A 13,467-nucleotide genomic window follows, 5' to 3' on the forward strand; every position below is an offset into this window, starting at 1 on the left:
GTAAATTGTGTTAATTGACCATTGTACACGGGAGTCCCCCCTCTTGAGAGAGGTGGGCAGGCCAATCCATGTTTAGCCACATATAATGTCTATTCCTTCCCCTCCAAGCCCAGGCAAACAATCCCCAATCAGAAAGCACGTGATTCCTGCTTTGGAAATTCTAGAATCTCTTGGCCCTTAATCAAGGACTTTTCTTCCTTTAGTTTCTGCCAGCTGGATTCTAGTAAGTGCCATGGAGCTACTGAATTTTATCATCCAGCAGAGAAGAAGGAGCCTCAAGACACCTCATGACTCATCTTCTGTTACATCTTCCCTGAAGAGAAAGTAAGAAATATTAAGACACATTTTTCACCACGGAGAAGTTTTATTTAGGTGGACACAGCAGTGCAGGACCGAAACCGTGTTTCACCTTTTATCTGTAGACACAACAGCCTTGGTTTTTCAGCCTTTCATCCCTATTTACATGGAGGTCAGCCTGATCAGAATGCAGAACTTGAAAAAGTGACTTATGTAAATAGGTGTTGTGATAGTGATAACAGAAGAATGAAAGGTAATAGTGATGACCACCAAAATGCAGAGCTTGCAAGATCCTTGTGCTTTTTTAAAGGCCATTTTCTAACACCATGATATGTTCTCACCCTTCAGTCTCTGTGGTATTAGAAACCAGACATTCTTGCTGAACGACACAGCACAAAGAACATGCATTTTTCTTTAAAAGTCTGGAGGAAATTTAGTCATTAAAAAGAATTTAAATTACAATTAGAGCACCACTTGCAAGAACACTGATAAATTATAATTATGGGGCTTTAAAAAAGTCAACTTGTGAAAGTGGAGCTGATGGCGTCAGTTTTTGCAGGGAACGCTTGTGACCGTAGAATTCTACAAGGATTCTCCCCTCCGGTGGGGCAGGGGAAGCACTTGTGTGAGGAGCTTTCAGGAACTCAAAGAGCATTACTGGTCAAGCCACATGCTTTAAGTGGCAACTATTTTTACAGCTGAAAGAACCCTGGAAACATAATACATTTCATTTAAAGCAGGCAGGACAGAAGAATCATGAACTAACATCTATTACACTCCATAAATGACACAATGCAATCTGTGTCAACCTTTTTTTTAAAGGTTTCACTTTACTTGTGAAAAACAGGGCCAAAATGCCCAGGATGGCCCAGAAGGAGCAAATTCATCTCAATGCCCTCAGAAGAAACCTCAGTTACTGGTAATTGCACATTTCAATCAGTATCCCTTTTCAAGAGGTTTTTCTTGGGAAATTACCAAGACCAGGACCTTTAAAACCAGTTTTTCTAATCATTGCGCTACAACACTGTAACTTGCATTAAACCTGAAAAGCGGTTACGACTCATTCCACAATTAAAAAGCAAAGAACGGTGACTACTTATATGTGGAAGCCTGTTCTTTTGCTGAAACACCCCTCTCTCTACCAAGAGGCTAAATGAGACATTCCTCCCCTCTCCTGTGGAGGACCATTTGCCTTTTAAAATCAAACCTTGGTATGGTTGTTTAGGATTACTTTGTCCCCTTTTAAAAAGCAGTGAATGACTCTTCAGCCTCAGGAAACTGGCCTCTCCAAACTAGTCCTTTATGAATGCATGAGTTAACAATCCTCTAACACTTTTTCCCAAGTCAAAATGTGCTGCGACCAGGCATCCCGGTCAGCCTTTTAGCACCATGACTATTGTTCACAAGCAATTTCACGCTGTTGTGGGCTTGTCCTCCCCACCCCGTGTGAGGTAAGGTACAAAAGGCCATCAGAGCTCTTGCTATTTAAAATCATTATCTATGTTACTGCTCTGTCCAAGCTTCAGCCTGGGGGATTTGTGGCTAAAGAACCTCTGGGGAAAACTGCAACTAGACTCTCAAAAGTATGGGACAGAGAGTGTCCCAAGAGAACAGAGCATTTGCAGGGAGTTTCCTGGAAGGGACTTAATTGTGGCTACTCTTCCTCTCGGTAGCTGCCATTGCTTTTACTAAACTCTGAACTCTGCAAAGACACCGACGTGCCACATTATTACCAGCCCCACAGCCAGTGACTAGTGTGACGTCTGAGACATCACAGACCCTACTGGAGCTCAGAGTAGGGATAAGGAAATGAATAGAGTCAAAGACTCCAATGACCTAATTCTTATAAAAGGATGGCACATGACAGGGCTTAGAGAGTTCCTGGTGTCCTAAAAGAAGGTATCAACTTTTACCATTTCAAAATACAAATTAGGGGTAATCTACAGAGAATACAGGGCTTTTTTTGGGGTGGAGGGGTGAGAAGCATTATCATAGAAAAATATATTTTAGAAATCTTCTCAAATTGTAAGAAGAAACCAGTGTAGAGACTTGTGATGGAACTTCTTAGATGCAGCGATATAAATATGTAGCAAGACTGATTAGATTACTGTCATTTCAAAGTCACACTGTTATTCAATGGTAATAAATATCATGTAGTAAGAATAAAGTACTGATAGCATCCTTGATATTTATCATTAGCTTTCTATAGCAGAAACCATCACAGAGGCACAAAAAAATTTGCTTCTGTTGAAAAGTCTGTTGAAATTTTGAAAAAGCAGAAAGCAGCTTATATAACTTGTTCTTCATGAAACAGTAATTAGTTTAGGTAAAACAACTCTCCCCAGTAGGCAAAGGTAAATTTTGACGTTCCTGAGGATTACTCTTTTGCAATTTGTTAAGTTTTTAAGAATAAAAACAAGGAGGTCCACAGATAAAATTTTAAAGAATTTTGCATAAAATATAAACATAGTTAGGATCTATTTACATGGTCAGAATTGGGAAAAGTTTTTTTTATATGATTCAGAGTTGGTCTTAAATGTTTATGAAATAATGCTTGGGTATTTGTAACATTTATTCTATAATTTTCTATCCATGCAAGAACATTCTTCCCCCATGGCCTCAATTTTGACATCATAGGGTTCTAAATTAAAATGGATTTTTGAAAGACATGCTTCAACATAAATAAATGGCTAACTTGTTCTGATTTCATATGGCAGATGTCATTTACACATTCTCATCATAATAGGCAAAATGACCCTCACTTTAAGCATCTCGTGTTCTGTTAATTTGTTTAATTAATGTCCTGTTTCAAATGCTTTTGATAACCAGGGAATGCCCTACAGAAAATCCCTTGGAAAGTACCTGCATTAATCTGTTGTATGTTCAGATTTCTCCACTGGGTGCTTTTGGAAGCAAACTTTCCTGAACAGAGATCACAATTAAATAACTGTTAGACTCTATCTCAACTAAATTTTCAGCAGAGCAGAGCCTGGGCCTGCTGCCCTTCACAGCAGAGTATGACAAATAGTGGTTGGAGGATTTCAGTGAGCCAAGGCCGACAAGCAGCAGTGCGGAGAGAGGCTGGGTGAACATGAACCGAGGCACCAGCACTGTTCCCCATTTAAGGGGCCATCAAGAGCTGGTCCGCTGGGTCCACAGTCAGCCAGTGCAGGCTTTTTTTGTCCATCAGTCATTGAGGACACATAGAGATTCATATTAAATTATGTCCTGATATGTTTGTGATTATTTCATAAAACAGAAAAATCTGAAGTCCTTGCTCTCTAGTAGCTCTGAGTTCCATCCCACCATCTCCACAGACCCCATGTTCCTGTGAGGCACTGAGAGGCCCGATGAGTCTTCCCCGTTTTCTCTTGATGAGGACTTCCGCAGACAGACACCGCGGTTTACCCATCGCATAGCAAGATCACGAAGCACGCTGTTCTTCTTCCAACACGTCCTTCCACAACGTGTTGCTGGCCGTCATTTGCACTAGGGATTCAACACGATCGTCTCTCTCCCAAGGACCACCTGCTGCACACCACACCGGCTGGGAACCCAGAGGTGCTTCACCAAAATGAATCCCATGTCATAGAGGTCACAGGACTGAGGTTCAAGGAAAAAAAGTCATCAGCAAGAAGAATCTAGAAGTCTCTGTCGAGCATTCTTCTCACCATTATTTCTTTTAGTTTCATTATGTACATTCAAATCTGTCAAAATGGAAAACAAGTATTTACAAGAAGTCACACAGCAGGAACCACCGGCACGAGTCAGCTTCTGCTATAAGGCGACCTCTTGTTCTCTGCCTATCTAGCATTTGGTTCTTAGCCAAATTTCAGAGCACAGCGAAGTCCGGTGAGGGCAGCAATTAAATCAATAAACTCTCAGCCCTCTTTGAAAGACAGGACAACAGACAAGAGGATCAGAAGTACAGGGAGAAAAGCCAGCGAATAAGACAAAAATATGCAAGAATGACAGCAAGCAGGAATAGCTTGAGCAGGAGGTGGAGGGTGCAACAAAGAGATTGAGCAGAAAAGGGAGGGAAAAGTCCAGAGAAAGCACGGACGCTTTCCTTCTTGGGAGCTTCAGGGCAGCAGCAATTCTTTCCCTCTCTTTTCCAGTACTGAGGGCTTTCACCCAAGCCCACACTGGAACAACTGGTTTAACAATGCTGGGCAGGAAAAGACTGTCAATCGTTCATAAGTGGCAGCTACCAAGGCTCTCCGTGGGCTTCCTCAGCCTCTACCCTGACCGCTAAGCCTACCTTTGAGCTCTGCCATTTGGTTCCCCGGCTCCTCTCCCATCGCGTCTGCAGGCTTGGGTTTTTTGCCGTCAACAACATCTGTCTTGATCATGCCGAGGTTGGTCAGGAAAAGCATTGGGTCGATACCCTGACCACTGCTTTTAATGTTCTCCAGTACCTTAAGACACCTGTATGACTTGAGCTCACTTATATTCTCCTCCAAGAAAAGATTGTAGAGACTCAAGTCGTTGTACCCTTCAGACTTGAAATGCAGGACATCAAACGTGGGCAGGATCTCATACGCTTTGAGAACATCCGTCTTCTGTCGGAACGGGACAAACAGCGTGTAGACAACCACGGGAGCCAGCAGAACATAAACCATGAGGTTAATGAAGCTGAGCAACTGGAAGATGCCGACCGCGATGAGTTTGCACTGGAACCGATCAGGGACGGTGCTGTCATTTCTCAGGATCCCTGATTTGATGCTGCAGACAAATTCATCTGAGAGGGAGGAGAGGCTAAAGTAATAGCCCAGGTACGCGCACGCTAACAGTATAACTGTGAGTGTTAGCACCCGGCAGCTGATGTACTTGACAATTAAATTATTGGAGTTTTTCTTTGTCTTCAAGTATTGCTCCACAATGGGGTACTTGAAGTGGCTTTCAGATATCTCCCACAGACTAAAAAACAGAAAGAAACAAAAATAATTTAAGCCCTTACCAAGACCATCAAATATTAAAGACATAAACATATGCAACATCACACTAAAAATCTCCAAAGCCTTCCTACCCATCGTTTTCTACTTATAACTTCATTAGCAGATCAGAGAATAAAACCAAGTTAAAAAAAAAAAAAAGAGGAAAGAAAAGCAAGAATAAAACACTTTCCCCTTTAATATTGTAAAGGTCTGGTCAGTTATATGAGTTTAAAAAAAAAGATTTTTGGAACACCTGGCACCTAGTAAATGTTAAATGTTTGTTAAATAAATTTAACAATTTCTTATTCTGTGTTTCTTATTCTGTAGTTCTTATTCTGTGTTTTTAAAAAGCTGTAATTTTCTCCTCAAGAGTGCAGAACAAAGAAGAAATTTCCAGCCCAATTAGAACACTTATGTCTCCTGCAGGTGGGCGACGGGAAGCAGGCAGCTCAGTGGGTATGGGCTCAGGTCCCAGCTCTCCCACTGGTAGCGTTAGGGTACTGTGCATTTTTATGTGGTCGGGGGGACAATAAACAAACATAGTCATAGCAATGTGCTCATGGTTAAATGAGATAATATACTGAGAGAACTTATCAGTACCTGGGATTTGTTAAGAATTTCTATTTAAGAGCTATTAATATTATTAGTAGTAGTGCTGATAACAAGAACCAGAGGAAGACTATGGAACAGGCACTGTCCAACTGGCCCCCCTTCTCTACAGCAGTGCTCTAAGCTCAGGAGCCTCATGATTCTCCAAGTCCTCTGTTACGGAGTTGTCAAAGCCAGCCAGCCACGCCTGGCCTGTCACCCCTACTAGGGCTACAGTTTAGAATGGAAGACAGTGGCATTTCACTCCACAAGGGAAGGACCCTTGATGTGAGGACAGGGGCTGGGGCAGACAGGCGGGGGTGAGACTGGGGAGAGGGGGGCTTCCTGGCTCTCCCTAAGAGTGCCTCTAGGGGGGTGTGGGAACCCTAAGCCCAGCCAGGCCGGACAAGGGCTGAGAGCTCACACCCCGACACCTGACGAGACACCTGCTGGGGGCCAAGTTACCTTTGCCCTACGTTCTCGCTAACCCCCGGACCCGGGCAGGCACCGTTGGTCACGTCCAGGTCACGCACACTCTTCGCGGCTTTAATTGCACGGTTGTAAACTTTGTCAAGTTCTTCCATGATAAACTTCAGATCTGAGCAGAGGTGAGGAGCAGCTGTGAAACGCCAGAACAGAAAGGGCAGGTACAGGAGGATCGCAACCAGCAGCAGGATGTAGGGGAAGAACTGAAAAACAAGACAGGGAATCGGGGGGTCAAGAGACTCCCCACTGAAGCGACCCGACCGCACTAGGTGCTGCTCTTGGTTTCCTCATTTGGACGTATGCGCCTCTGTCGCTTATGGTCACCAAGTGCCTTATCCAATAACCACTTCCCATGGCTAAATTCACCTGCTCAGCTATCTGATACCATTAACTACCTTTTTTCTCCCCCTTCAATGGACTGTGAAGTAATGTGAAGTAACTGGCGACTACGTGGTGGCAGATGGTGTCTCCTCTCTAATCACAGAAGGAAAAGAAAAAGAAAATTACTCCCACGAATTTCAGAGTAATCTGTCAATAAAACCCCAATCAAGGAACAGGCAAATGTCACTGGTCTCTGCTGGGTTTTTTAAATACTGTGGTTTTAGGAGGTCACTAAGGCTTAGAGCTCTGCTGTTGTTTTTATTCCTTCTCAGAAATCTGGGGGAACGACAAAGTCAAAACAAATAACTGTACTCAAAACAAGTTAGAAATATTGTGGTTTCAGGGAAGCAGTCATCACCTCCATTAAAGAGCTGAATAGTTAAAATTCACAGAACGCGGAAGGGACCTCCTGCGCTGGGAGACCTGAGAACCCTCACTTTATAGCTGAATGATCTCAAGTCCGGAGCGGCCAAGCACAGTGGAACACAGTCAGGAGGGCAGCGTCCAGATGTGGATGTATATGCAACACTAATGTGAAGGGATGCAGAGGCCGGCCATCTAACAGACGGTCTCATGACAGTAACGCTGAAGCGGTGAAGAGTACACAGTATTCCAAGATAGCTGTGATTTCCGTACTGACAAAGCCACAGGTCCCATTCCTACCACTATGGACTGCGGCTATGTTCATACATAGTTTTGTTAGACTTTAGTTAGAAGCACATAAGGAATAAAGTTGTCTTGTTTTCCTATCCCAGTTCGCGGACGTCCCAATGCTATCAGGGAGCCATGTTAGGAATCCCTGCCCCTGAAGGAAGAGAGAAATAGCACATGCAGCTCTGAACCTTTGCCAAGCACTCTCACCAATACAGCTGCTTCTCTTTGGGTTGTGGCATAGGATGTGGTCTCTCAAAACTATTATCCCAGCTTGCAAAGGGCGGCTACACAAATGACGCATACAGCAGGCTGTATTTTGGCTGCTGCAGTGAGTAACTTTGTTCCTTCAGTCCTTGCCCACTCTGGAGGGTGCCCTTTGGCATAAAATGTAACTGCATGACACAGAGTGTGTGTGGCTTCTATAACCAAGAGAGCCACACATTTTCTTTGGGAACCACAGAGGAAGGCTCTTTCTAACCTGGGGCTGTGAAATGTTTTTATAAGTCACTTTTGTTTCAAATAGCTTTGAAATAGCATTTTACCTCAAACTGTTTTCCTGAATTAAAAAGTGACCGTTAACAGTCTTTCACAATTTTTCTAACATGCCCACATGGTGCAATAATGAGGACCAATGAGTGGTTCAGCACAGCTTAGTATAATTAGAAAAATGAACGTTTAAAGGTATTATATATATATTGCATACTGGGTGTTTGCTTTCTTCTAAAATACAACCTTGTACCTTGATCACCTCTGTAGGAATGTAGTTAAAGGCCCCATTTCTTGATATTCCCCACAGTTAAACCTCTTTTTTTTTTTTTACTGTTTTTTTTTTTTTGAGAGGGCATCTCTCATATTTATTGATCAAATGGTTGTTAACAACAATAAAATTCAGTATAGGGGGGTCAACGCTCAATGTACAATCATTAATCCATCTCAAGCCTAATTCTCATCAGTCTCCAATCTTCTGAAGCATAACGAACAAGTTCTTACATGGTGAACGAATTCTTACATAGTGAATAAATTCTTACATGGTGAACAGTACAAGGGCATTCATCACAGAAATTTTCCGTTTTGATCATGCAATATGACCTATAAACAATCAGGTCAAATATGAATATTCGTTTGATTTTTGTACTTGATTTATATGTTGATCCCACATTTCTCCTATTGTTATTATTATTTTTATTTTTAATAAAATGCTGAAGTGGTAGGTAGATGCAAGATAAAGGTAGAAAACATAGTTTAGTGCTGTAAGAAGGCAAATGTAGATGATCAGATGATCAGGTGTGTGCCTATGGACTAAGTATTAATCCAGGCTAGACAAGGGCAGCAAGACATCCACGGATGCAGAAGATTTCTCTCAAAACAGGGGGGGTGAGGTTCTGAGCCTCACCTCTGTTGATCCCCAAATTCTCACCTGATGGCCCCCCTGCGACTGTGCCTGTCTTAGGTTGTTCCTCCCTTGAGGAATCTTACCCGTCTCTGGCTAACCAGTCATCTTCCGGGGCCATACAGGGAAATGTAAAGTTGGTAAGTGAGAGAGAAGCCATATTGTTTGCAAAGGTTAGCTTTTTTACTTCTTTGCAGATTTATGCCCTGTGGCTTCTATGCCCAGCACTTGTCTCGAGGTATCTTTACCACCTGGAGGAATTATGATACTCGGTAAATTCGATATGAGGCACGAATTCTATTTAAGGGTTGTAATTAGGAAGGAAGAAGAAAAGCTATAGAGGTAGCATATGAAGGAAACATGGGAGGATTGATTATTTCTTTGACATATCTTCTTGTATAGTACCTTAAGTATGTATAGGTTTTAAACTACTAACTAATTTGCACACACATATTAACATAATAGGAATACGGTGACATAAACAAAGCAAATCTATAATTACCATCCATCTCCAGTGAAGCCAAGAAAACCATTTAGGCACCCTAGGCATTTGTGAAAATTTATCTATGATATGATGGATATTGTCCAACTGTACTTGAACCATCAGACAAATTAAAGCAGCCCATTTCTGGGATCTGTTCACATCCCATATGTTCTTTTAACCATAGATAGTCTATAGTCATGAGATTTTGGAGTGCTACAACTTGCACCCCTCCCAACTCCTGGTTGAGTTCCAACAGTACAGATCCGGTCAAATTCGTTGTCTCACTGTATGCACATGCCAGCCTAGACATCTCCCTCCTCATTCTTATGGCAAGTCCAGGAGACGGTGGGCTGGATGCAGCCACAACCACAGCATCGTCCAGATCCCTGTAGAGGCTTTTTGATGATCATCCCCCGGCACAAGTCCTCCAGAGAGTGCTGATGCCGGAAGCTCCTCCTCATATCGTATCTTAGTTCATTTTCTGGGTATCCAAGCTAGGCCTTGATCTTCTGCATAGAAACAAACAGACCCTTTGCCCACACTTTGACATGCCCTCTATACCACTGTGCAGAACTCATTGGAGGTCAGCACACAATAACTGCTTTTTTTTTTTTTTTTTTTTAATTAAGAGAAAGGAATATTATCAGAAAAGAGTACCTCCATAGCTGATAATCTGACACCCTTTAAGTGATCAACATTAAGGATATTTAAAGCATGCGTTGATCTTTGATTTACCAATAGTTTTATCCTGTTAAGGAGTAATCCCCCTTTTCTTTCTTTCTTTCTTTTCTTTTTTTTTTTTTTAATTTTTAATCTACACTTACATGAAGAATACTATGTTTACTATGCTCTCCCCTATATCAGGTCCCCCCTAACAACCACATTACGGTTACTGTCCATCAGCTTAGCAAAATGTTGTAGAGTCACTACTTGTCCTCTCTGTGTTGTGCAGCCCACCCTCCCCTTCCTCCCCTCCCCCCATGCATGCTAATCTTAATACCCCCCTTCTTCTTCCCCCCCCCTTATCCCTCCCTGCCCACCCATCCTCCCCAGTTCCTTTCCCTTTGGTACCTGTTAGTCCATTTTTGGGTTCTGTAATTCTGCTGCTGTTTTGTTCCTTCAGTTTTTCCTTTGTTCCTATACTCCTCAGATGAGTGAAATCATTTGGTATTTCTCTTTCTCCGCTTGGCTTATTTCACTGAGCATAATACTCTCCAGCTCCATCCATGTTGCTGCAAATGGTTGGATTTTTCCACTTCTTATGGCTGAGTAGTATTCCATTGTGTATATGTACCACATCTTCTTTATCCATTCATCTACCGATGGACATTTAGGTTGCTTCCAATTCTTGGCTATTGTAAATAGTGCTGCGATAAACATAGGGGTGCATCTGTCTTTCTCAAACTTGATTGCTGCGTTCTTAGGGTAAATTCCTAGGAGTGGAATTCCTGGGTCAAATGGTAGGTCTGTTTTGAGCATTTTGATGCACCTCCATACTGCTTTCCACAATGGTTGAACTAATTTACATTCCCACCAGCAGTGTAGGAGGGTTCCCCTTTCTCCACAGCCTCGCCAACATTTGTTGTTGTTTGTCTTTTGGATGGCAGCCATCCTTACTGGTGTGAGGTGATACCTCATTGTAGTTTTAATTTGCATTTCTCTGATAATTAGCGATGTGGAGCATCTTTTCATGTGTCTCTTGGCCATCTGTATTTCTTTTTTGGAGAACTGTCTGTTCAGTTCCTCTGCCCATTTTTTAATTGGGTTATTTGTTTTTTGTTTGTTGAGGCATGTGAGCTCTTTATATATTCTGGACGTCAAGCCTTTATCGGATCTGTCATTTTCAAATATATTCTCCCATACTGTAGGGTTCCTTTTTGTTCTATTGATGGTGTCTTTCGCTGTACAGAAGCTTTTCAGCTTAATGTAGTCCCACTTGCTCATTTTTGCTGTTGTTTTCCTTGCCTGGGGAGATATGTTCAAGAAGAGATCACTCATGTTTATGTCTAAGAGGTTTTTGCCTATGTTTTTTTCCAAGAGTTTAATGGTTTCATGACTTACATTCAGGTCTTTGATCCATTTTGAGTTTACCTTTGTATATGGGGTTAGACAATGGTCCAGTTTCATTCTCCTGTCCAGTTTTGCCAGCACCATCTGTTGAAGAGACTGTCATTTTGCCATTGTATGTCCATGGCTCCTTTATCAAATATTAATTGACCATATATGTTTGGGTTAATTTCTGGGGTCTCTAATCTGTTCCACTGGTCTGTGGCTCTGTTCTTGTGCCAGTACCAAATTGTCTTGATTACTATGGCTTTGTAATAGAGCTTGAAGTTGGGGAGTGAGATCCCCCCTACTTTATTCTTCTTTTTCAGGATTGCTTTGGCTATTCGGGGTCTTTGGTGTTTCCATATGAATTTTTGAATTATTTGTTCCAATTCATTGAAGAATGTTGCTGGTAATTTGAGAGGGATTGCATCAAATCTGTATATTGCTTTGGGCAGGATGGCCATTTTGACGATATTAATTCTTCCTAGCCATGAGCATGGGATGAGTTTCCATTTATTAGTGTCCCCTTTAATTTCTCTTAAGAGTGACTTGTAGTTTTCAGAGTATAAGTCTTTCACTTCTTTGGTTAGGTTTATTCCTAGGTATTTTATTCTTTTTGATGCAATGGTGAATGGAATTGTTTTCCTGATTTCTCTTTCTATTGATTCGTTGTTAGTGTATAGGAAAGCTACAGATTTCTGTGTGTTAATTTTGTATCCTGCAACTTTGCTGTATTCCGATATCAGTTCTAGTAGTTTTGAAGTGGAGTCTTTAGGGTTTTTTATGTACAGTATCATATCATCTGCAAATAGTGACAGTTTAACTTCTTCTTTACCAATCTGGATTCCTTGTATTTCTTTGTTTTGTCTGATTGCCGTGGCTAGGACCTCCAGTACTATGTTAAATAACAGTGGGGAGAGCGGGCATCCCTGTCTGGTTCCCGATCGCAGAGGAAATGCTTTCAGCTTCTCGCTGTTCAGTATAATGCTGGCTGTGGGTTTATCATATATGGCCTTTATTATGTTGAGGTACTTGCCCTCTATTCCCATTTTGCTGAGAGTTTTTATCATGAATGGATGTTGAATTTTGTCAAATGCTTTTTCAGCATCTATGGAGATGATCATGTGGTTTTTGTCTTTCTTTTTGTTGATGTGGTGGATGATGTTGATGGATTTTCGAATGTTGTACCATCCTTGCATCCCTGGGATGAACCCCACTTGGTCATGGTGTATGATCCTTTTGATATACTGTTGAATTCTGTTTGCTAATATTTTGTTGAGTATTTTTGAATCTACATTCATCAGGGATATTGGTCTGTAATTTTCTTTTTTGGTGGGGTCTTTGCCTGGTTTTGGTATTAGGGTGATGTTGGCCTCATAGAATGAGTTTGGGAGTATTCCCTCTTCTTCTATTTTGTGGAACACTTTAAGGAGAATGGGTATTATGTCTTCTCTGTGTGTCTGATAAAATTCCGAGGTAAATCCGTCCGGCCCCGGGGTTTTGTTCTTGGGTAGTTTTTTGATTACTGTTTCAATTTCTTTGCTTGTAATTGGTTTGTTTAACTTTTGTGTTTCTTCCTTGGTCAGTCTTGGGAGGTTGTATTTTTCTAGGAAGTTGTCCATTTCTTCTAGGTTTTCCAGCTTGTTGGCATATAGGTTTTCATAGTAGTCTTTAATAATTCTTTGTATTTCTGTGGAGTCTGTCGTGATTTTTCCATTCTCATTTCTGATTATGTTGATTTGTGTTGACTCTCTTTTTCTCTTAATAAGTTGGGCTAGAGGCTTATCTATTTTGTTTATTTTCTCAAAGAACCAGCTCTTGGTTTTGTTGATTTTTGCTATTGTTTTATTCTTCTCAATTTTGTTTATTTCTTCTCTGATCTTTATTATGTCCCTCCTTCTGCTGACTTTAGGCCTCCTTTGTTCTTCTTTTTCCAGTTTTAATAATTGTGATGTTAGACTATTCATTTGGGATTGTTCTTCCTTCTTCAAGTGTGCCTGGATTGCTATATACTTTCCTCTTAAGACTGCTTTCGCTGCATCCCACAGAAGTTGGGACTTAGTGTTGTTGTTGTCATTTGTTTCTATATATTCCTTGATCTCTATTTTGATTTGTTCATTGATCCATTGATTATTTAGTAGCATGTTGTTAAGCCTCCATGTGTTTGTGAGCCTTTTTGTTTTTTTTGTAGAATTTATTTC

At 41.4% G+C, this 13,467-nt stretch overlaps 1 protein-coding gene across 2 annotated transcripts in view; it reads right to left on the bottom strand.

Annotated features, from left to right (window-relative positions):
• Window positions 1-324: 324 nt before the first annotated feature.
• The window catches only part of PANX1 (pannexin 1), a 43,672-nt gene continuing 30,529 nt past the window's right edge, over window positions 325-13,467 (bottom strand). For both annotated transcript variants that reach the window (XM_037011593.2, XM_037011594.2), the window contains 3 exons: window positions 6,288-6,511; window positions 4,559-5,217; window positions 325-4,004 (listed from right to left, as the gene is read on the bottom strand). In XM_037011593.2, coding sequence (XP_036867488.1) covers window positions 3,925-4,004; window positions 4,559-5,217; window positions 6,288-6,511 — 963 coding nt within the window. In that variant the 3' untranslated portion in view covers window positions 325-3,924. The remainder of the gene's footprint in view (window positions 4,005-4,558; window positions 5,218-6,287; window positions 6,512-13,467) is intronic.

This window comes from Manis javanica, chromosome 11 (assembly GCF_040802235.1).
Source record: "Manis javanica isolate MJ-LG chromosome 11, MJ_LKY, whole genome shotgun sequence".
Lineage (NCBI taxonomy): Eukaryota > Metazoa > Chordata > Mammalia > Pholidota > Manidae > Manis > Manis javanica.